Source organism: Heteronotia binoei, chromosome 8, assembly GCF_032191835.1.
Source record: "Heteronotia binoei isolate CCM8104 ecotype False Entrance Well chromosome 8, APGP_CSIRO_Hbin_v1, whole genome shotgun sequence".
In the NCBI taxonomy this organism is placed as follows: domain Eukaryota; kingdom Metazoa; phylum Chordata; class Lepidosauria; order Squamata; family Gekkonidae; genus Heteronotia; species Heteronotia binoei.
In genome coordinates, this window is record NC_083230.1 from 131,782,408 (window position 1) to 131,805,322 (window position 22,915).

General features: G+C 52.0%; 1 protein-coding gene across 1 annotated transcript in view; it reads left to right on the forward strand.

The window, feature by feature from the left end:
* The window catches only part of SHANK3 (SH3 and multiple ankyrin repeat domains 3), a 613,814-nt gene that overhangs the window by 285,793 nt on the left and 305,106 nt on the right, over positions 1-22,915 (forward strand). The window contains 1 exon segment of the mRNA XM_060246058.1: positions 18,316-18,361. Within this exon segment, the coding sequence (XP_060102041.1) occupies positions 18,316-18,361 (46 nt within the window).

Genomic DNA, 22,915 nt, shown 5'->3' on the forward strand with positions numbered 1-22,915 from the left:
AATCTGGGAGAGCCGGGTTTGATTCCCCACTCCTCTTCTACATAAAGCTGCTGGAGTAGCCTTGGGTCAGTCATAACTCTCTCAGGGCTGTTCTGCTCAAGACTGGAGCTCTCAGAGGTCTCTCAGCCCCAACTTCCCCGCAGGGATTCCAAAAGTCGGGTGGGTAGGTGAGCAGCCAGCCCCACCCCCTGCTCCCAGCAGCCCTTCGTCCTTCCATGAAGAACTGGAGGTTCCATGGACTGCCTTTCCCCCACTGCCATGAGCCTGAATGGTACGTTCTTGGGTGGGTAGGAGGAGAGGCCCCTGGACTGCACAGACTGCAAGGGCAGCTGGAGTCCTTTTGTGGTGGGGAGGGAGGAAAGAGGGCAGCCAGGACATGTCTCCCCCAGCCAGTGTGTACAGGCCACGCATGTTCCCCGCTGCTCCTAGTTGGGGAAGGGCACAGGAAAGCAGGGAAATGGGGAGGGAGCACAGAGATACAAATCAGCCTTCTTTGGAACTTCAGGATTGGAAGTGGATCGCTGCAGGCTGAGCTCCAGGAAAGGTCGAAGGGGAGCGGAGCTGACATGCAATTTAAATCACACTGGAGGGGGGAGGGAGGGGGCGGCACCCACTCTCTCCAGCTTCTTGCTCTCACCCCCATGGCCCCTCTCCTATGGTCCCCCTCCTACGACCCCCTCTGCCTGCAACTCTTAGCTATGGGGCTGGTCCTGAGTATCTTTATGCCCCTCAGAAGCAAGCTGGCAAGCCGCACAGTTGCTGTGTGAGGTGTACACACCCTGACCAGTGCTGCCTAAGAGGCAGGTCACTCTTGTCTGCACCAGCTGAGGATTCTGGGTTGCAGAACATGATAAAGTTTCAGTCTGGCATTTGCAGAAGTGGGAATCAGCACAGCTGTAGGGGCAGAGCCCAAGAGAGCGGGCAGGCCCGGCATTAGGCGCAGGTGGAAGAAGGCCCTCCATTTCAGGGGTTCAAACTGGGGAGGGGGGATACTTCTGGATTGCCTTGCTGCTTCACTAGGGGGGGGGGGGTGGTATGTGTGGGTGAGGGGAGGCTCTCCCAACCAGGCCAGATAGAAGAACAAGTATTTTGGCTGGCTGGTTAATTGTGAAAAGGACCCTGCTTCTTCCACCCATCTAGAGAGAACTTTCCTCCTTGTCCCAAAAGACTAGAACTGAAGGGCATCCGATGAAGCTGAAGGGCAGGAGGTTCAGGATGGCCAGAAGGAAATACCTCTTGACGCATGTGCTTAAAATGTGGGACTCATTGCCACAGCATGCAGACCACTTTAAAAGGAGAGTAGGCAGATTCATGGTGCAGAGGCAACCTCAGGGGAAGGTCTCGGCCTCTCTGCCCTGTTATTGGCCCTCCAGAGGGACTGGCTGGCCCCTGTGTGAGACAGGAGGCTGGACTAGATGGACCCTCACTGGTCTGATCCAGCAGGGCTTTTCTGAGGTTCTTCTCAGGGGAAGGCCTCGGCCTCTTTGCTCTTTTGTTGGCCCTCCAGAGGAACTGGCTGGCCCCTGTGTGAGACAGGATGCTGGACTAGGTGACCCTCACTGGTCTGACCCAGCAGGGCTCTTCTGATGTTCTTATGAAGGCCTCGGCCTCTCTGCCTTGTTGTTGGCCCTCCAGAAGAACTGGCTGGCCACTGTGTGAGACAGGAGGCTGGACTAGGTGGACCCTCACTGGTCTGATCCAGCAGGGCTCTTCTGATGTTCTTCTCAGGGGAAGGCCTCGGCCTCTGTGCCCTGGTGTTGGCCCTCCAGAGGAATTGGCCGGCCCCTGTGTGAGACAGGAGGCTGGACTAGGTGACCCTCACTGGTCTGACCCAGCAGGGCTCTTCTGATGTTCTTATGAAGGCCTCGGCCTCTCTGCCTTGTTGTTGGCCCTCCAGAAGAACTGGCTGGCCACTGTGTGAGACAGGAGGCTGGACTAGGTGGACCCTCACTGGTCTGATCCAGCAGGGCTCTTCTGATGTTCTTCTCAGGGGAAGGCCTCGGCCTCTGTGCCCTGGTGTTGGCCCTCCAGAGGAACTGGCTGGCTCTTGTGTGAGGCAGGACGCTGGACTAGATGGACCCTCCCTGGTCTGATCCAGCAAGGCTCTTCTGAGGTTCTTCTCAGGGGAAGGCCTTGGCCTCTCTGCCCAGTTGTTGGCCCTCCAGAGGAACTGGCTGGCCCCTGTGTGAGACAGGATGCTGGACTAGATGAACCTTCCCTGGTCTGATCCAGCAGGGCTCTTTTGATGTTCTTCTCAGGGGAAGGCCTCGGCCTCTTTGCTCTTTTGTTGGCCCTCTAGAGGAACTGGCTGGCCTCTGTGTGAGACAGGAGGCTGGACTGGATGGACCCTCACTGGTCTGACCCAGCAGGGCTCTTCTGAGGTTCTTATCAGGGGAAGACCTTGGCCTCTGCATCCTGTTGTTGGCTCTCCAGAAGAACTGGTTCGCCCCTATGAGAGGCAGGATGGTGGACTAGGTGGACCACTGATCTGATCCAGCAAGAAGAAGAAGATATTGGATTTGTATCCTGCCCTATACTCTGAATCTCAGAGAGCGGCTCACAATCTCCTTTCCCTTCCTCCCCCACAACAGACACCCTGTGAGGCGGGTGGGGCTAAGAGGACTCTCACAGCAGCTGCGCTTTCAAGGACAACCTCTGCCAGAGCTGTGGCTGACCCAAGGCCATTCCAGCAGCTGCAAGTAGAGGAGTGGGGAATCAAACCCGGTTCTCCCAGATAAGAGAGCTCTGGCTGACCCAAGGCCATTCCAGCAGCTGCAAGTGGAGGAGTGGGGAATCCAACCCGGTTCTCCCAGATAAGAGAGCTCTGGCTGACCCAAGGCCGTTCCAGCAGGTGCAAGTGGAGGAGTGGGGAATCCAACCCGGTTCTCCCAGATAAGAGAGCTCTGGCTGACCCAAGGCCATTCCAGCAGCTGCAAGTGGAGGAGTGGGGAATCCAACCCGGTTCTCCCAGATAAGAGAGCTCTGGCTGACCCAAGGCCATTCCAGCAGCTGCAAGTGGAGGAGTGGGGAATCAAACCCGGTTCTCCCAGATAAGAGAGCTCTGGCTGACCCAAGGCCATTCCAGCAGCTGCAAGGGGAGGAGTGGGGAATCAAACCCGGTTCTCCCAGAGAAGAGAGCTCCTGGCTGACCCAAGGCCATTCCAGCAGCTGCAAGTAGAGGAGTGGGCAATCAAACCCGGTTCTCCCAGATAAGAGAGCTCTGGCTGACCCAAGGCCATTCCAGCAACTGCAAGTGGAGGAGTGGGGAATCCAACCCGGTTCTCCCAGATAAGAGAGCTCTGGCTGACCCAAGGCCGTTCCAGCAGGTGCAAGTGGAGGAGTGGGGAATCCAACCCGGTTCTCCCAGATAAGAGAGCTATAGCTGACCCAAGGCCATTCCAGCAGCTGCAAGTGGAGGAGTGGGGAATCAAACCCGGTTCTCCCAGATAAGAGAGCTCTGGCTGACCCAAGGCCATGCCAGCAGGTGCAAGTGGAGGAGGGGGGAATCAAACCCGGTTCTCCCAGATAAGAGAGCTCTGGCTGACCCAAGGCCATTCCAGCAGGTGCAAGTGGAGGAGTGGGGAATCAAACCCAGTTCTCCCAGATAAGAGTCCGTGCAATTAACCCCTACACCAAACTGGCAAGGCTGCTCTTATGATTCTTGCGTTCTTTGTTGTCTTTCTACCTGTTGAAAATGAGAGGAAAGGAATTTGCCTGTCCGCATCACAGCCTGCAATCTTGTTCCCAGCGGGATGGCCTCCTCCCGACAGATCCACCCCCTTTTGCCTCCTACCTTTCTGCGACTAGCTGGAGTAAATACAAAAGACATTGTCTCCATGTCTCTCCTCTGTAGTCTTTGAGCTAAGTGGTTGCTAAGACTCCCTTGCAGATCTTAGCAACCCAATCGGTCCTACAAGTGATGGAGTGAGGAGAGAGCGGAGGCCGTTGGGCCCCCAGGAGTGTTTGAAATGCAGGCGGCAAAGCGCTGAGTCACCCAGAATTCTTACTGCGGCCTGGCAATACGCTCCGTGCAACTTGGAAACCTGCATCCTGCTTTTCAGAGCCTGGGCTTTCTGAGGCCTCCGTGTGTTTGGTCCTGTACACTCCTAGTTAAAAGACAGATAGGAGGAAAGACCTTTCTTTGCCATAGGCCAGAGGTGAGGAACCTTTTTTTCTGCCAAGGGCCATATGGATATTTATAACATCATTCGCGGGCCATAAAAAATTATCAACTTAAAAAACAGTGCTCCGCAGAGGGAGAATGATTCAGGCCAGCAAAATTAATGGAAATAATTGTTTTTCTATTTGAAGTCATGTGGGGAGAGCCTAATCTGGCGCACGCACGCGCGCACACACACACACACACATACCCGGCCCGCCACCCTAGGCAAATGCAGAGGTCCAGGACTTTTTTGTAGAAAAAGCCCAGCAGGAACTCAGTAGCATATTAGACACATCCCCTGATATTAGCATATTAGGTCACACACTCATTAGCATATTAGGCCACACCATCTGGGATAATCAAGTGCAAACTGAACTGTGGCAGTAACTTTTTCAGGCCCTGCAGCAACTCTGGCCGGCCAGCCAGGCCCCAGGGAGGCTGCTGCACAGTACATTGGGGCCCTGTGATCTCTGCTGGCCCTGGGGAGGTTGCCGCACAGTACATCTGGGCCCTAAGATCCCTGCCTGGCCCTGGGGAAGCTGCTGCACAGTGGGCTGGGCCTCACAATCCTCACTGGCCAGCCAGGCCCCAGGGAGACTGCCACATGGCAATCTATGTATCTGTCCAGCAATCCCCGAGGGCCACACCAAGTGACCTCGGGGGCCGTCTGCGGCCCTCGACATGAAGGTTCGCCACCCCTGCTGTAGGCCTTGGAGAGCAGCACTCTGACTCTGGATAAAGGCGGTTTTGACCTTGACTTCCAGAAAGCTTTTGATAAAGTTCCTCATCAAAGGCTCCTTAGAAAGCTTGAGAGTCATGGAGTAAAAGGACAGGTCCTCTTGTGGATCAAAAACTGGCTGAGTAATAGGAAGCAGAGAGTGAGTATAAATGGTCAGTCTTCGCAGTGGAGGACGGTAAGCAGTGGGGTGCCGCAGGGCTCGGTACTGGGTCCCATGCTCTTTAACTTGTTCATAAATGATTTAGAGTTGAGAGTGAGCAGTGAAGTGGCCAAGTTTGCGGATGACACAAAATTGTTCAGGGTGGTAAGAACCAGAGAGGATTGTGAGGAACTCCAAAGGGATCTGTTGAGGCTGGATGAGTGGGCGTCAACGTGGCAGATGCGGTTCAATGTGGCCAAGTGCAAAGTAATGCACATTGGGGCCAAGAATCCCAGCTACAAATACAAGTTGATGGGGTGTGAACTGGCAGAGACTGACCAGGAGAAAGATCTTGGGGTCGTGGTAGATAACTCACTGAAAATGTCAAGACAGTGTGCATTTGCAATAAAAAAGGCCAACGCCATGCTGGGAATTATTAAGAAGGGAATTGAAAACAAATCAGCCATTATCATAATGCCCCTGTATAAATCGATGGTGCGGTCTCATTTGGAGTACTGTGTGCAGTTCTGGTTGCCGCACCTCAAAAAGGATATTATAGCATTGGAGAAAGTCCAGAAAAGGGCAACTAGAATGGTTAAAGGGCTGGAACACTTTCCCTATGAAGAAAGGTTGAAACGCTTGGGACTCTTTAGCTTGGAGAAACGTCGATTGTGGCGTGACATGATAGAGGTTTACAAGATAATGCATGGGATGGAGAAAGTACAGAAAGAAATACTTTTCTCCCTTTCTCACAATACAAGAACTCGTGGGCATTCCATGAAATTGCTGAGCAGAAAGGTTAAAACGGATAAAAGGAAATACTTCTTCACCCAAAGGGTGATTAAGATGTGGAATTCACTGCCACAGGAGGTGGTGGCAGCCACAAACATGGCCACCTTCAAGAGGAGGTTAGATAAAAATATGGAGCAGAGGTCCATCAGTGGCTATTAGCCACAGTGTGTGTGTGTGTATATATATGTACATTGGCCGCTGTGTGACACAGAATGTTGGACTGGATGGGCCATTGGCCTGATCTAACATGGCTTCTCTTATGTTCTTATGTTATGTTCTTATGACAGTTCAACTATCATACATATAAAAGGCGGTGTCCATGGCCCACCTGGGTTCTTTTCCTCTTGCAGGACACAGTGAGTCAGGTAAAATTCTTTGGGGCTGTAGAACAAGGAGAATTCATGTCTTCGTTTGAGTCAGAGGCGAGGAGTTTGCATAAAGGAGTCAAAGAACATTGCTTATCAAAAGAAATAAAGTTTACTAGCAGAAAACATCAGGGAAAGGATCAGTGTTCCCGCTAAGCTGAGTTAGTGTGAGCTAGCTCACAGATTTTTAGCCTCCAGCTCACTCATTTTTGTCTTAGCTTGGGAAAGATGACCCCAGAGCACAATAATTTCTGCAGGGGCTCACAGCTTTAATGCCAGTAGCTCACAAAGTAGACTTTTTGCTCACAAGACTCTGCAGCTTAGAGGGAACATTGCTTGGGAGTACAAGAAACAAACATTGTATTGTACATGCGGCATCAACATCCTATCTGCTCATGGCTACTTTTACAACTCTTTGTTAAGCTGCTTCTTCTACCCAGAGAATCTTGAGACAGGGAGACAGGCAATTCCACTTTCATATAACATCAGAGCTTCTCACACACACGGTGCCAACTGACCAAAACAGTGTTTACATTTTTTTTTCCCTGGGCTTAGAAGAAACAGTTCCTAATTGACTTTAAGCTACAGTACATCACATCTTCTTTTTAGGGAAACAACAACAGTTAACGCTATAGTGTCTGAAAAGTGCACAGCTTGCTTTCCAACAATTAGCCTGAGATTCACCTGCACAGCTGAGCAGAGTTGCCATAGACTTGCCCACCCCAACTCCCCCCCCCCAAAAAAAAAAATGAGTAAGCAGGCTATTTGGACATTTGGGTGCCTGCTGTGGGCATGCCTGGGAGGGGGGGGGGCAGCAGGTGTGCGCGTGAAGGGGTTGCTTGCTGTTACAGCACAGCTCCTTGTACTGAAGCAAAGGGGCAGGCGGAGGGGAGGTATTCTGGATTCTAGCCCCCGCCCTCCATGCACTAGAACAGGGAGAGATGGTGCTGAACTCTGGGGGGGGGGGGAACTGAGGAGTTGCTTCTAGCCCTTGTGAAGCTCTGCCTCCCCCTCCCCGACAAAATCAAAATGCATTTACGCTCTCCCCAAGACTTGCTGTTTTCTTTTCCTACTTCCCGGAGGGCTTTCGCGAGCCAATCCCCTCTCTCTTCCTGCCTGGTCCCAGACAGCCGCTTTATTACAACCGCCAACAAAACCTGGGGGTTGTATTTTTTAATATTCTCTGATCATCCCCGGAGGCTCTCGACTCAAATCACTCCCCGCCGTTGGATGTTTGTCTGCGTGTTTGTTTTAGTCATACGAATCAGCTTGTTTCTCTCAACTTACACCCCCCCCCCCGCCACCCATGCATTGCATTTACACACCGAGATCTCAGTGTTCTGGACTGGACATATGGGGGCAACAAAGATGGCGAAGGGTCTGGAGACCAAGTCCTATGAAGAAAGGTTGAAGGAGCTGGGCACGTTTAGCATGGAGAGAAGGTGGCTGAGAGGTGATAAGAGCACCATCTTCAGGTCCCTGAAGGGCTGTCCTAGAGAGGATGGTGTGGAGTTGTTTTCTGTGGCTCCAGAAGGTAGGACCAGAACCAATGGGTTGAAACTAAATCAAAAGAGTTTCCGGCTCAACACTAGGAAGAACTTCCTGAACGTTGGAGCGGTTCCTCAGTGGAACAGACTTCCTCGGGAGGTGGTGGGCTCTCCTTCCTTGGAGGTTTTTAAACAGAGGCTAGGTGGCCATCTGACAGCAATGAGGATCTTGTGAATTTAGGGGGAGGGGTTTGTGAGTTTCCTGCATTGTGCAGGGAGCTGGACTAGATGACCCTGGAGGTCCCTTCCAACTCTTCTATGATTCTATGACATGAAATTGCCTTCTACTGAATCAGATCCTTGGCCCATCCAGATTAGAACTGGCAGCAGCTCTCCAGGGTCTCAGGCAGAGGCCTCTGACATCTCCTCCTCCATGGACTTTTTGAACTAGTAGTCCCGAGGACTGAACCAGGGATCTTCTGCATGCAAAAGCGGGTACTCTGTGTCTGAGCTGTGGCTCCTCTCCAACAATGCATTGCGCTTCCACTACAATATCTTAGTGCTTTGGACTGGGCTACAGAGCACTCACTGGGTCTGGAGCACTCCCTCGAGAAGACTCTGATGCTGGGAAAGACAGGAGGCCAAAGAAGAAGGGGGATGGCAAAAGATGAGATGGCTGGACAGCGTTACTGATGTAACAAACACGAATTTGAGCAGACTTTGGAGGATGGTGGAGGGCCTGGCGTGACTTGGTCCAGGGGGTCGCAAAGAGTCGGACTCAATTGTGCGACTGAACAACAACAGCAATTGGGTCTCCCGGCCTGTCCCACAGAGGGGGTTAGGAGCAACCAAGGTTGGCCTGAGATGGTTTGGTGCCTCCTCATGGCCTCCCAAATTAAACAGAGTCGCAACCCGATGCAAGTTCTCCTGCACAAGCCTCACTGAAATGGGGAAGGCAGCCTTGTCCTGTTTGCCTGGATCATATTTACGTGTGTGTGTGGGGGGGGGGAGCTTGTGTAGCAGAGCTCCTCAGTGGATTGTGTCCCCCCAGCAATATCCTGATCCATCCTGTGGCAGAACTGCCTTTGCTCCTGGAAGGAACACTCACAGCCCTGCTTCCACTTCACCCATTTCTAGGCTCTGTCGATGGGAGCCTTCCCTGGCAGCCCCCCCCCTTCCTGATTTCCCAGAAGGGGCTGCAAGGGAGTGGCCTGGCTGTGTGGAGTGGCCCTGCCTGAGAATGTCTGACTTCTGCTCCCATCCAGAGAGAACTGAATTCCAGAACTGGCTACTGAGATTTGCAGTAAGAACATAAGAATATATGAGAAGCCATGTTGGATCAGAGCAATGGCCAGACCTCAGATTCAGTGGGAGCTCACAGGAGCTCCTGAACCTTTCTGAGAGTTCCACCTCCTCCTTCGGAGAGTTCCACCTCCTTGTCCATTGAATAGTAGGTGCAGCTGCATAACAAGCCCTGGATGAGCTCCACCACCTATTTTTCTGCAAAACTACCTCTGCCAATGGCCCATCCAGTCAAACACTCTGTGTCACAATGGCCAAAAAAATAAAACAGGTACCATCAGGAGGTCCACCAGCAGGGCCAGGACACTAGAAGCCCTCACACTACGCCCCCCCACCCCAAGAATACAGAGCATCACTGCTCCAGACATAAGAACATAAAAGAAGCCCTGTTGGATCAGGCCAATGGCCCATCCAGTCCAACACTCTGTGTCACATAAGAACATAAGAGAAGCCATGTTGGATCAGACCAATGGCTCATCCAACATTCTGTGTCACACAATGCCCCACCCCCCAAAAAAGATGCCATCTGAAGGTCCATCAGTGAGGCCAGGACACTAGAAGCCCTCCCACTGTTGCCCCCGCCCCCCCCCCCCCGAGCACCAAGAATACAGAGCATCACTGCCCCAGACAGAGAGTTCCAACAATACTCTGTGGCTAATAGCCACTGATGGACCTCTGCTCCATATGTTTATCCAGTCCCCTCTTGAAGCTGGCTATGCTTGCAGCTGCCACCACCTCCTGTGGCAGTGAATTCCACATGTTAATCACCCTTTGGGTGACAAAGTACTTCCTTTTGGGTTTGGGGAGCTGATGCATTGGGAGGGGGGAAAGTGATTAAGAACATAAGAAGATAAGAGAAGCCATGTTAGATCAGGCCATTGGTTCATCCAGTCCAACACTCTGTGTCACACAGTGGCCAAAAAAAATTACACACACACACACACACAAACATTGTGGCTAATAGCCACTGATGGACCTCTGCTCCATATTTTTATCTAATCCCCTCTTGAAGGTGGCTATGCTTGTGGCCGCCACCACCTCCTGTGGCAGTGAATTCCACATGTTAATCACCCTTTGGGTGAAGAAGTACTTCCTTTTATCCATTTTAACCTGTCTGCTCAGCAATTTCATCTAATGCCCACGAGTTCTTGTATTGTGAGAAAAGTACTTCTTTCTCTATTTTCTCCATCCCATACATTATCTTGTAAACCTTTATCATGTCACCCCGCAGTTGACGTTTCTCCAAGCTAAAGAGCCCTAAGCGTTTCAACCTTTCTTCATAGGGAAAGTGTACCAGCCTTTAATCATTCTAGTTGCCCTTTTCTGGACTTTCTCCAATGCTATAATATCCTTTTTGAGGTGCGGCGACCAGAACTGCACACAGTACTCCAAATGAGACCGCACCATCGATTTATACAGGGGCATTATGATACTGGCTGATTTGTTTTCAATTCCCTTCCTAATAATTCCCAGCATGGCGTTGGCCTTTTTTATTGCAAACGCACACTGTCTTGACATTTTCAGTGAGTTATCTACCATGACCCCAAGATCTCTCTCTCGGTCAGTCTCTGCCAGTTCACACCCCATCAACTTGTATTTGTAGCTGGGATACTTGGCCCCAGTGTGCATTACTTTGCACTTGGCCACATTGAACCGCATCTGCCACGTTGACGCCCACTCACCCAGCCTCAACAGATCCCTTTGGAGTGCCTCACAATCCTCTCTGGTTCTCACCACCCTGAACAATTTCCTTAAGTCTGATGCTTTGATCCACTGTTGGAATCCGCAGTTTTATCAAATGCATGACCTGGGCTTGGCTGTGCGTCTGGCTTCTTCGGATGAATCAGTGGGTGGCTTTTTCTTGTAGGGTGGCCCTGGCCGTTGCCAGCTTCAGAGAAGGGAAAGAGTCATGTGTCTGCCAGGAGAGCTTCCGGGGAACCTTCCCACATAAGCCCTTTCTGGGCTTCGCTCTAGTCATCAGAGGCTGGTGCTTCATCAGCATCTCTTCTGGGCTTGTGGCTCCCAGAAGTGTGGGTTGTCTGGGCTGATGGGGAATGGGGTGGGTGGCCCTTGAAGAAGAAGAAAATATTGGATTCATACCCTGCCCTTCACTCTGAAGAGCCCCGTGGTGCAGAGTGGTAAAGCTGCAATACTGCAGTCTGAACTCTCTGCTCACGACCTGAGTTCAATCCCGGTGGAAGCTGGTTTCAGGTAGCCGGCCCGAGGTTGACTCAGCCTTTCATTCTTCTGAGGTTGTTCAAAGGAGTCCCCAGCTTGCTGGGGGGAAAGCGTAGATGACTGGGGAAGGCAAGGGCAAACCACCCCATAAAAAGTCTGCCATGAAAATGTTGTGAAAGCAACGTCACCCCAGAATCGGAAACAACTGGTGCTTGCACAGGAGACCTTTCCTTTTCCTTCACTCTGAATCTTAGAGTCCCAGAGCAGTTTACAATCTCCTTTACCTTCCTCCCCTACAAGGTGGGTGGGGCTGAGAGAGCTCTCCCAGAAGCTGCCCTTTCAAGGACAACCTTTGCCAGAGCTATGGCTGACCCAAGGCCATTCCAGCAGCTGCAAGCGGAGGAGTGGGGAATCAAACCCGGTTCTCCCAGATAAGAGACCTCTGGCTGACCAAAAGCCATTCCAGCAGCTGCAAGTGGAGGAGTGGGGAATCAAACCCGGTTCTCCAAGATAAGAGAGCTCTGGCTGACCCAAGGACATTTCAGCAGCTGCAAGTGGAGGAGTGGGGGAATCAAACCCGGTTCTCCCAGATAAGAGAGCTATGGCTGACCCAAGGCCATTCCAGCAAGTGCAGGAGTGGGGAATCAAACCCGGTCCTCCCAGATAAGAGAGCTCTGGCTGACCCAAGGGCATTCCAGCAGCTGCAAGTGGAGGAGTGGGGAATCAAACCTGGTTCTGCTAGATAAGAGTCTGCACACTTAACCACTACACCAAACTTACTCCCCCCTCTACTTCAGTCTCTTACCACTCATCACTGTCCCTGCTAAAGAGAAGGTCTTAACCTTAAACTGTCTGACTGTTGCCTTTTGATATATCCATATGAAGAAGGAGGGTTTCTTTCATTCCAAAAAAGTTGTCCATTGAGCGAAATAAAGCAAAGAGTTGTGGAAGGTGTCATGTGCTGGGCGGGGGGGGGGGGGGGGAGCTTTCTAGACTGTTGCTGCTGGGTTGTGAAGTGAGATCCAGACATCTTCCCTTCTGGGTGCACTTTTATCTAGGTGAGACGGCGGTTTCTCGAGTGAAATGCCCCTTTCCTCTCCTGCCTGCCCATCCATTGCTCTTCTGGGTGCCGTAGTGAGTAATAGAGCTTGCGTTATTGTCGCAAGATGCAAGCTGGGGGCAATGGAGCACTGAAGAAAGTTTCCAGGGTGTTGTTTTGCATTAGATCATCCGAAGAGACCCAGCAAAGCAATTTTTAGCGGTAATTAATCGGCAAAATCGATGATTGACAATAGGGTGAATTGCCTGACGTCTGAAATTTCACACCCATTCCTTCCAAAATCCAAGTTGTAGCGCAGGAGGTGCATCTTCTTGAATTATATCGTTTTCTTGATAAAGAAGATAGAAGATTAGTAGATATTGAATTTATATCCCGCCCTCCACTCCGAAGAGTCTCAGAGCGGCTCACAATCTCCTTTACCTTCTCCCCCCGCCCACAACAGACACCCTGTGAGGTAGATGAAGATATTGGATTTATATCCCACCCTCCACTCCGAAGAGTCTCAGAGCGGCTCACAATCTCCTTTCCCTTCCTCCCCCACATCAGACACCCTGTGAGGTAGATGAAGATGTTGGATTTATATCCCGCCCTCCACTCCGAAGAGTCTCAGAGCGGCTCACAATCTCCTTTACCTTCTCCCCCCGCCCACAACAGACACCCTGTGAGGTAGATGAAGAGATTGGATTTATATCCCGCCCTCCACTCCGAAGAGTCTCAGAGCGGTTCACAATCTCCTTTCCCTTCCTCCCCCACAACAGACACCCTGTGAGGTGGATGGAGATATTCGATTTATATCCCGCCCTCCACTCCGAAGAGTCTCAGAGCGGCTCACAATCTCCTTTACCTTCCTCCCCCACAACAGACACCCTGTGAGGTAGATGAAGATATTGGATTTATATCCCGCCCTCCACTAATTTACCATTTTTAGGTAAAATTATCAAGAGGGCAGTGGCGTTGCAGCTACAGAGATTTCTAGATGACGCTTCTGTCTTAGACCCGTGCCAGTCTGGCTTCCGGCCGGGCCACGGGACGGAGACGGTCCTGGTCGCCTTGGTGGATGACCTCCAGCGGCAACTGGATCAAGGCGGTGCGGCAATACTGATGTTATTAGACCTGTCGGCTGCATTTGATACAGTCGACCACCAGCTGCTGATTCACCGCCTCACCGACATAGGGGTAGAGGGGCTGGCCTTACAATGGCTTTCCTCCTTCCTCATGGGTCGGGGACAGAGGGTGGCGATTGGGGGTGAGCGATCCCAGAGGCGCACACTAGACTGTGGGGTGCCCCAGGGAGCAGTTCTCTCCACAATGTTATTCAACATCTATATGCGCCCCCTCGCCCAGATTGCCCGGAGATTTGGGCTGGGTTGCCATCAATATGCAGATGACACCCAGCTCTATCTACTAATGGATGGCCGGCCCGCCTCCGCCCCGGGGAACCTGGACCGGGCTTTGCAGGCTGTTGCAACGTGGCTCAGACTGAGCTGGCTGAGGTTGAATCCAGCGAAGACAGAGGTTCTCCAGGTGGGTCGTGGCACTCTGGGGAAGGAAATATCTCTCCCGGCCTTTGACGGGGCGCCACTGAAGACGGCGCAACGGGTAAAGAGCCTGGGTGTTTTACTGGAGCCTTCATTATCAATGGAGGCCCAGATAACAGCCACTGCCAAGTCAGCATTCTTTCATCTGAGGCGGGCGAGGCAGTTGGCCCCTTTCCTAGAGCGGCAGGACCTAGCGATGGTGATCCATGCGACGGTCACCTCAAGACTGGACTACTGTAACGCTCTCTACATGGGGCTGCCTCTATACCGGACCCGGGAGCTACAGCTAGTGCAGAGTGCGGCAGCCAGGCTGCTACTTGGTCTTCCAAGATGGAGGCATATACGGCCTGGGCTGCGCGGACTGCACTGGCTGCCGATTGTATACCGGATCCGGTACAAAGTGCTGGTCATAACCTTTAAAGCCCTATATGGCCAAGGACCGACCTACCTGAGGGACCGTCTCTCCCCATATGAGCCCCAGAGAGCACTGAGGTCAGTAGGTAAAAACAAACTGAATATCCCTGGGCCAAAAGAAGTAAAACTGCAAAGCACCCGCACTCGGGCCTTTTCCGCCGCAGCCCCACAACTCTGGAACCAGCTCCCAGAGGAGGTGCGGGCCCTGCGGAACTTAGATCAGTTCCGCAGGGCCTGCAAGACCGCCCTCTTCAAACAGGGGTTCACTAATGATGGTATCAATGTTTACTGCTAAATTAATAATGCTTACCGCCACTGTTAGTCTAGGAATGTTTTAATCACTGATTGATTCTAATGTGTTCTTAATGTTTTATTATTGTATTGTTCATTTTAAATGTTATAAGCCGCCCTGAGCCTGCTCTAGCGGGGGAGGGCGGGATATAAATAAAAATTTACATTTTACATTACATACATTACACTCCGAAGAGTCTCAGAGCGGTTCACAATCTCCTTTACCTTCCTCCCCCACAACAGACCCCTGTGAGGTAGATGAAGATATTGGATTTATATCCCGCCCTCCACTCCGAAGAGTCTCAGAGCGGCTCACAATCTCCTTTCCCTTCCTCCCCCACAACAGACACCCTGTGAGGTAGATGAAGATGTTGGATTTATATCCCACCCTCCACTCCGAAGAGTCTCAGAGCAGCTCACAATCTCCTTTACCTTCCTCCCCCACAACAGACACCCTGTGAGGTAGATGAAGATATTGGATTTATATCCCGCCCTCCACTCCGAAGAGTCTCAGAGCGGCTCACAATCTCCTTTCCTTTCCTCCCCCACAACAGACACCCTGTGAGGTGGGTGGGGCTGAGAGAGCTCTCCCAGAAGGTGCCCTTTCAAGGACAACTCATGTGAGAGCTCTGGCTGACCCAAGGCCATTCCAGCAGGTGCAAGTGGAGGAGTGGGGAATCAACCCGGTTCTCCCAGATAAGAGTCCGCACACTTAAACCACTACACCAAACTGGCTCTCCTGTCTCCTGTTTCCTGTTTCAGCATGGACTCTGTGTGTGTGTGTGTGTGTGTGCGTGCCATTATTTTACTTCCTTTTGCTGCCAGACCAAAGGGTATAATGTTCTCTCTGTGTTTTGTTCATTTTAATACCGAAGCTGCCTCATCGAGAGCTACACATTTGGGTTAATGTTATCTCTCTTTGATGAGGCAAACCAGACAAAAAAGCACTTAAAGGGGGAAAGATTGTTATCGTGTTTGCATATCTTCATCAGCTCACGCAATGTGAGGGAAGCATAATTTTGTTGTAGCTCTCAAAGGAGCCGGATGCTCTCAGCTCCGAGACCGGCTGTGATCCATCAACAGGCCCAATCTTCTCCAACTGCTCTACAGCCAGTTATCCCATGTCGGATACCTGAGCAACTCCCCGTCCCACCATTGCAAGAGCCCCTGTCCAAACAGTCCTCCTTCCTAACAGGCTGCATCCAAATTCTGTTCTTTTCTCAGAGCAGAGTTCTACCTTCCTTCCACCAAGCCCTTTCAGCTGCCGGCCTCTTTACCTGCAGGCCCTGGGGTTGCAGCCGGCAGGGAATGCGCCAGAAATGACAATCTGGAGGGACTCTTGGACTCCCCTGGTTCCTTCCACATGGTTCTCTTGCTTAAACATAAGAACATAAGAGAAGCCCAGTTGGACCAGGCCAGTGGTTCCTCCAGTCCAACACTCTGTGTGTCACATAAGAACAGAAGAGAAGCCCTGTTGTATCAGGCCAATGGCCCATCCAGTCCAACACTCTGTGTCACATAAGAACAGAAGAGAAGCCATGTTGGATCAGGCCAGTGGCTCTTCCAGTCCAACACTCTGTGTCACATAAGAACATAAGAGAAGCCATGTTGGATCAGGCCAGTGGCCCCTCCAGTCCAACACTCTGTGTCACATAAGAACATAAAAGAAGCCATGTTGGATCAGGCCAGTGGCCCCTCCAGTCCAACACTCTGTGTCACATAAGAACATAAGAGAAGCCCTGTTAGATCAGGCCAGTGGCCCCTCCAGTCCAACACTCTGTGTCACAGAAGAACCTAAGAGAAGCCATGTTGGATCAGGCCAGTGGCCCCTCCAGTCCAACACTCTGTGTCACATAAGAACATAAGAGAAGCCCTGTTGGATCAGGCCAATGGCCCATCCAGTCCAACACTCTGTGTCACATAAGAACATAAGAGAAGCCCTGTTGGATCAGACCAGTGGCCCCTCCAGTCCAACACTCTGTGTCACATAAGAACAAAAGAGAGAAGCCATGTTGGATAAGGCCAATGGCCCATCCAGTCCAACACTCTGTATCACATAAGAACACAAGATAAGCCGTGTTGGATCAGGCCAATGGCCCCACCCGTCCAACACTCTGTGTCACATAAGAACACAAGAGAAGCCATGTTGGATCAGGCCAGTGGCCCCTCCAGTCCAACATTCTGTGTCACATAAGAACATAAGAGAAGCCATGTTGGATCAGGCCAATGGCCCACCCAGTCCAACACTCTGTGTCACACAGTAGCCAAAAAAACCAAGTACCATCAGGAGGTCCACCAGTGGGGCCAGGACACTAGAAGCCCTCCCACTGTGCCCCCCCAAAGCACCAAGAATACAGAGCATCACTGCCCCAGACAGAGGGTTCCATCTATACCCTATGGCTCATAGCTCCAAATGTTTATCCAATCCCCTCTTGAAGCTGGCTATGATTGTAGCCGCCACCACCTCCTGTGGCAGTGGATTCCACATGTTAATCACCCTTTGGGTGAAGAAGGACTTCCTTTATGCTTACTTTTTTATGGCATATCCATTTACATGAACTGTGGGGGGGGGACAGGGAATGCCTCCAGCCGCACCTCTGGAAGGCGGCATAAATACTTGGAGGGCTCAGAGAGCACACACCGCCCCCTCCCCCACAGGCAACATGGGCAGATGTCACAGGCAATGTTCTCTTTAAGCTGCAGAGTCTTCTTCTTCTTCTTCTTTTCCGGTTTGGTGTAGTGGCTAAGTGTGCGGACTCTTATCTGGGAGAACCGGGTTTGATTCCCCACTCCTCCACTTGCACTTGCTGGAATGGCCTTGGGTCAGCCATAGCTCTGGCAGAGGTTGTCTTTGAAAGGGCAGCTGCTGTGAGAGCCCTCTCCAGCCCCACCCACCTCACAGGGTGTCTGTTGTGGGGGAGGAAGGTAGAGGAGATTGTGAGCCGCTCTGAGACTCTTCGGAGTGGAGGGCGGGATATAAATCCAAAATCATCATCATCATCTTCTTCTTCTTCTTCTTCTTCTTCTTCTTCTTCTTCTTCTTCTTCTTCTTCTTCTTCTTCTTCTTCTTCTTCTTCTTCTTCTTCTTCTTCTTCTTCTTCTTCTTCTTCTTCTTCTTCTTCTCCTAAGCTTTCTCTTCTTGCAAAGCAAAACACCAATGTGCAACACTAACAAAATGGTGCAGTCTTAAAAATGCAACCCCCTTGATGCAGCAAGACTGCGAGAGAGCTGTGTGTGTTTGTGCGAACCTCTTAACTGAACTTAGCAGCTGATGAAAATGGGGAGTGGTAGATGTAGAGGGAACAGTCTGGAAAGCTAGTAGGCAGATGGGTTTCCGTGGGAAAATCTGCTATTCCGTGCTGGGAAATCTGAACTGAAAATGCAGTGCTGCTTTCAGGTTTCACACATGTCCCGGTGGGTGGGTTGGTGGTTAGGTACAGCAGGAGTCCAGGTGGGAGGGCACTGGTGGGCCTGGAGGCAGTTGCAATGGGGGGGAGAGCCAGAGAGGCATGCCCACCTTCCAATGACCAGCCCTTCCAGTGCCAGAGCCCAGCAGACGGCCCCAGAGGAGCAGCCAGGCCTCCAGGAGAGGAGGCTGCACTTGGCTCCCTAAGGAAGAGTCCTTGTGGTGCCAAAGCAAGTAGGGCGTGTGTTGTGTAGAACCTGGGAGTTTTTAGGCAACAGGCTGTGAGTGTGAAACACTGCTGCTCTGCACTGTGCGTTCCTGAGGCTATAAAATAAATGGATTTTACACCTCTGCTGGCATCAGCAGTTCCAGGCACGAGGGGCAAGAGGGACGCTGAGCTGGAGCTGGAGGGTGTGGGCAGGGGAGGGGTCCAGATTTGGAGGAAGAGAGAGAAGGGCCCAGGGAAGGCTGAGAAGAAGACGACCCTTGTTTTACACCCCGCCCTTCTCTCTGAATCAGTCTCTCTGGGTGGCTCACAATCTCCTTTATCTTCTTTCCCCACAACAGACACCCTGTGAGGTGGGTGGGGCTGAGAAAGCTCTCCCAGAAGTTGCCCTTTCAAGGACAACTCCTGCGAGAGCTCTGGCTGACCCAAGGCCATTCCAGCAGGTGCAAGTGAAGGAGTGGGGAAACAAACTTCATTCTCCCAGATAAGAGAGCTCTGGCTGACCCAAGGCCATGCTAGCACGTGCAAGTGGAGGAGTGGGGAATCAAACCCGGTTCTCCCAGATAAGAGAGCTCTGGCTGACCCAAGGCCATTCCAGCAGCTGCAAGTGGAGGAGTGGGGAATCAAACCCGGTTCTCCCAGATAAGAGAGCTCTAGCTGACCCAAGGCCATTCCAGCAGGTGCAAGTGGAGGAGGAGGGAAACAAACTTGGTTCTCCCAGATAAGAGAGCTCTGGCTGACCCAAGGCCATGCTAGCATGTGCAAGTGAAGGAGTGGGGAATCAATCCCGGTTCTCCGATATAAGAGAGCTCTGGCTGACCCAAGGCCATTCCAGCAGGTGCAAGTGGAGGAGTGGGGAAACAAACTTGGTTCTCCCAGATCAGAGAGCTCTGGCTGACAAGGCCATTCCAGCAGCTGCAAGTGGAGGGGGGGGGGGGAATCAAACTTGGTTCTGCCAGATCAGAGAGCTCTGGCTGACAAGGCCATTCCAGCAGCTGCAAGTGGAGGAGTGGGGAATCAAACCCGGTTCTCCCAGATAAGAGAGCCATGGCTGACCCAGCGCCATTCCAGCAGCTGCACATTGAGGAGTGGGGAATCAAATCCGGTTCTCCCAGATAAAAGAGCCGTGGCTGACCCAAGGCCATTCCAGCAGCTGCACATCGAGGAGTGGGGAATCAAACCCAGTTCTCTCAGGTAAGAGAGCTCTGGCTGACCCAAGGCCATTCCAGCAGTTGCAAGTGGAGGAGTGGGGAATCAAACCCGGTTCTCCCAGATAAGAGAGCTCTGGCTGACCCAAGGCAATTCCAGCAGCTGCAAGTGGAGGAGTGGAGAATCAAATCCGGTTCTCCCAGATAATAGCTATTGCTGACCCAAAGCCATTCCAGCAGCTGCAAGTGGAGGAGTGGGGAATCAAACCCAGCTCTCCCAGATAAGAGAGCTCTGGCTGACCCAAGGCCATGCTAGCATGTGCAAGTGAAGGAGTGGGGAATCAATCCCGGTTCTCCGATATAAGAGAGCTCTGGCTGACCCAAGGCCATTCCAGCAGCTGCAAGTGGAGGAGTGGGGAATCAAACCCGGTTCTCCCAGATAAGAGAGCTCTGGCTGACCCAAGGCGATTCCAGCAGCTACAAGTGGAGGAGGGGGGAATCAAACCCGATTCTCCCAGATAAGAGAGCTCTGGCTGACCCAAGGCTTTTCTAGCAGTTGCACGTGGAGGAGTGGGGAATCAAACCCGGTTCTCCCAGATAAGAGAGCTATGGCTGACCCAAGGCCATTCCAGCAGCTGCAAGTGGAGGAGCGGGGAATCAAACCCAGTTCTCCCAGATAAGAGAGTTATGGCTGACCCAAGGCCATTCCAGCAGCTGCAAGTGGAGGAGCGGGGAATCAAACCCGGTTCTCCCAGATAAGAGCTCTGGCTGACCCAAGACCTTTCTAGCAGCTGCAAGCGGTGGAGTGGGGAATCAAACTCGGTTCTCCCAAATAAGAGTCCATGCATTTCACCACTATACCAAACTGGCTCTGGTGAGCAGAAGAAGTTTGTGTCGGATCAAGGAGGGGTAGGGGGGCGTGCTGGGGAGGTGTAGGGGAGTGCTGGGGAGAGGACCACCGAGCCAGTGGGAGACCAAAGTGGCTTTCCCACCCCCACCCCCCAAAATTCCCTCGCTTCAGTTGACTCTGCCTTGAACCCTTTGCAGTGTGTGTGGGGGGGGGGGGTGGGGGGGGGATGGTGCTTCATTGGCAGCCCAAGATCCTGCAGCCTCCAGGCATCAAGGGGCCCCTCCCATACACCTCATTAACTGGTGTTCCCAGGCATAATAGCTCTCAAGGAGAGAGGAAGGCGGGTTGGTTGATGACGGAGCTTCTGGGACTTCCATTCCACTGCCTGCCCTCCCCCCCTCCTCCTTTCATGGAGTGTGGCACTTGGCACTAATTGGCTCTAATTTGTAGAGGGCTGCCTTGTTTTCCGTTCCTGTGCAAAGAGGAGATCTGAGCGACAGAAAGTTTCCAAATAAACTGTGAACATTAAAGACCATTTAGAGGCTGGCAGGAGTGGAGACAATGAAGGCAATTAGCTGCAGGGGAGGAGGGGAAAGGCAGGGGCGGCTGATGCCAGAGGTCGGGGTTCTGCCTTCTGCAGTGTCTCCAAGCGGGCAGCCTCGCTCACCAGGCCGTCTGGAGGCCCTCTCTGAGTCTGCTGTGCTCGAAGGCTCCCTTGGCAGGACCCTGGCATCTGGCTACTGCCTGTCGTAGTCTTCTGGTGGGTTCCATGAAAATAACGAGTCACACTTGGAAAACAGAAACACACCCGGCCAAGTCAGCACTGTATTACCTGACTTGGACTGGAGACCAAGTGCTATGAGGAAAGGTTGAAGGAGCTGGGAATGTTTAGCCTGGAGAGGAGGAGGCTGAGAGGTGATAGGATCACCATCTTTGTCCTTGAAAGGCTGTCATAGAGACTATGGGGTGGAATTGTTTTCTGTGGCCCCAGAAGGTAGCACCAGAACCAATGTGTTGAAATTATATCAGAAGAGTTTTTGGCTCAACATGAGGAAGAACTTCCTGACCGTTAGAGCAGTTCCTCAGTGGAACAGGCTTCCTCCTTGGGAGGTGGTGGGCTCTCCTTCCTTGGAGGTTCTTTAACAGAGGCTGGATCTGACAGCAATGCAGATCCTGTGAATTTAGGGGGAGGTATTTGTGAGTTTCCTGCATTGTGCCAAGGGTTGGACTAGATGACCCTGGAGGTCCCTTCCAACTCTATGATTCTTTCCCTCTCCCCCACCCCCAGTTTTCTAAACTGCAAAGTCTCAGACTCCTTAGCCTTTCCTCATAGGGTGCTCCAACCCTGTTGGGAAATGTGAATTGTTGTCTCGGGATAATATGGGGCAGCTTCTGAATCAGGATGGTTTTAGTGATGCCCCCTCCCAAACAAAGGGAAAAGCTAGAGGTGGCCAAACTGTGGCTTGGGAGTCAGATGTGGCTCTTTCACACATATTGTGAAAGTCGCCACCACCCCGTCGGCTAGCTTGGAGAAGGCGTTTCTCTCTTTAAATCACTTCTCCAAGCCAAGCAGGCTGCGGCTTGGAGGATGCATTTAAAGATACAGTTGCTTCCTTTCAATCTCTCTCTCCCTCACCCCTTTCCTTTCCTTTCCTTTCCTTTCCTTTTCCTTTCCTTTCCTTTCCTTTCCTTTCCTTTCCTTTTCCTTTCCTTTCCTTTCCTTTCCTTTCCTTTCCTCTCCTCTCCTCTCCTCTCCTCTCCTCTCCTCTCTCTCCTCTCCTCTCCTCTCCTCTCCTTCCTCTCTCTCCTCTCCTCTCCTCTCCTCTCCTCTCCTCTCCTCTCCTCTCCTCTCCCTCTCCTCATCCTCTCCTCTCCTCTCCTCTCCTCTCCTTTCCAGTTTGGTGTAGTGATTGTGCGAACTCTTATTTGGAGAACTGGGTTTGATTCCCCACTCCTCCACTTGCAGCTGCTGGAATGGCCTTGGGTCAGCCAGAGCTCTCTTATCTGGGAGAACCGGGTTTGATTCCCCACTCCTCCTACTTGCAGCTGCTGGAATGGCCTTGGGTCAGCCAGAGCTCTCTTATCTGGGAGAACTGGGTTTGATTCCCCCACTCTCCACTTGCACCTGCTGGAATGGCTTGGTTATCTGTAGCTATCGCAGGAGTTGTCCTTGAAAGGGCAGCTCCTGGGAGAGCCCTCTCAGCCCCACCTACCTCACAGGGTGTCTGTCATGGGGGGAGAAGATATAGGAGATTGTAGACCACTCTGAGACTCTGATTCAGAGAGAAGGGTGTGGTATAAATCTGCAGTCTTCTTCTTTTTCTCCTTTCTTTCTATTTTCCTTCACTTCCTTCCTTCCTTCCTTCCTTCCTTCCTTCTTCCTTCCTTCCTTCCTTCCTTCCTTCCTTCCTTCCTCCCTTCCTTCCCTTCCTCCCTTCTCTCCTTCTTCCCTCCCTCCCACCCTCTTCTTTCCTTCCTTCTCTCCTCCCTCCCTCCTTCCTCCTTCCTTCCTTCCTTCCTTCCTTCCTTCCTGCTCTCAAACATCTAATATTCATGTCTTGTGGCTCTCAACCAACTGACATGTATTTTATGTGGCTCTTACATTAAGCAAGTTTGGCCACCCCTGGCTAGAATACGGTAGAGCATCTGCTTGGCATGCAGAAGGTCCAGGTTCAAAGGATCAGGTCAAGGAGATGAGAAATACCTTCTCCCTTAGACCATTGAGAGCAGCAGCTGATGACAGTGCCACAAATGGGGCTCTTCTAGGTGCTCCTGTGCCACCCGCCACAAGAGTTGGCTGGAGGTCTCCCCCCTCTTT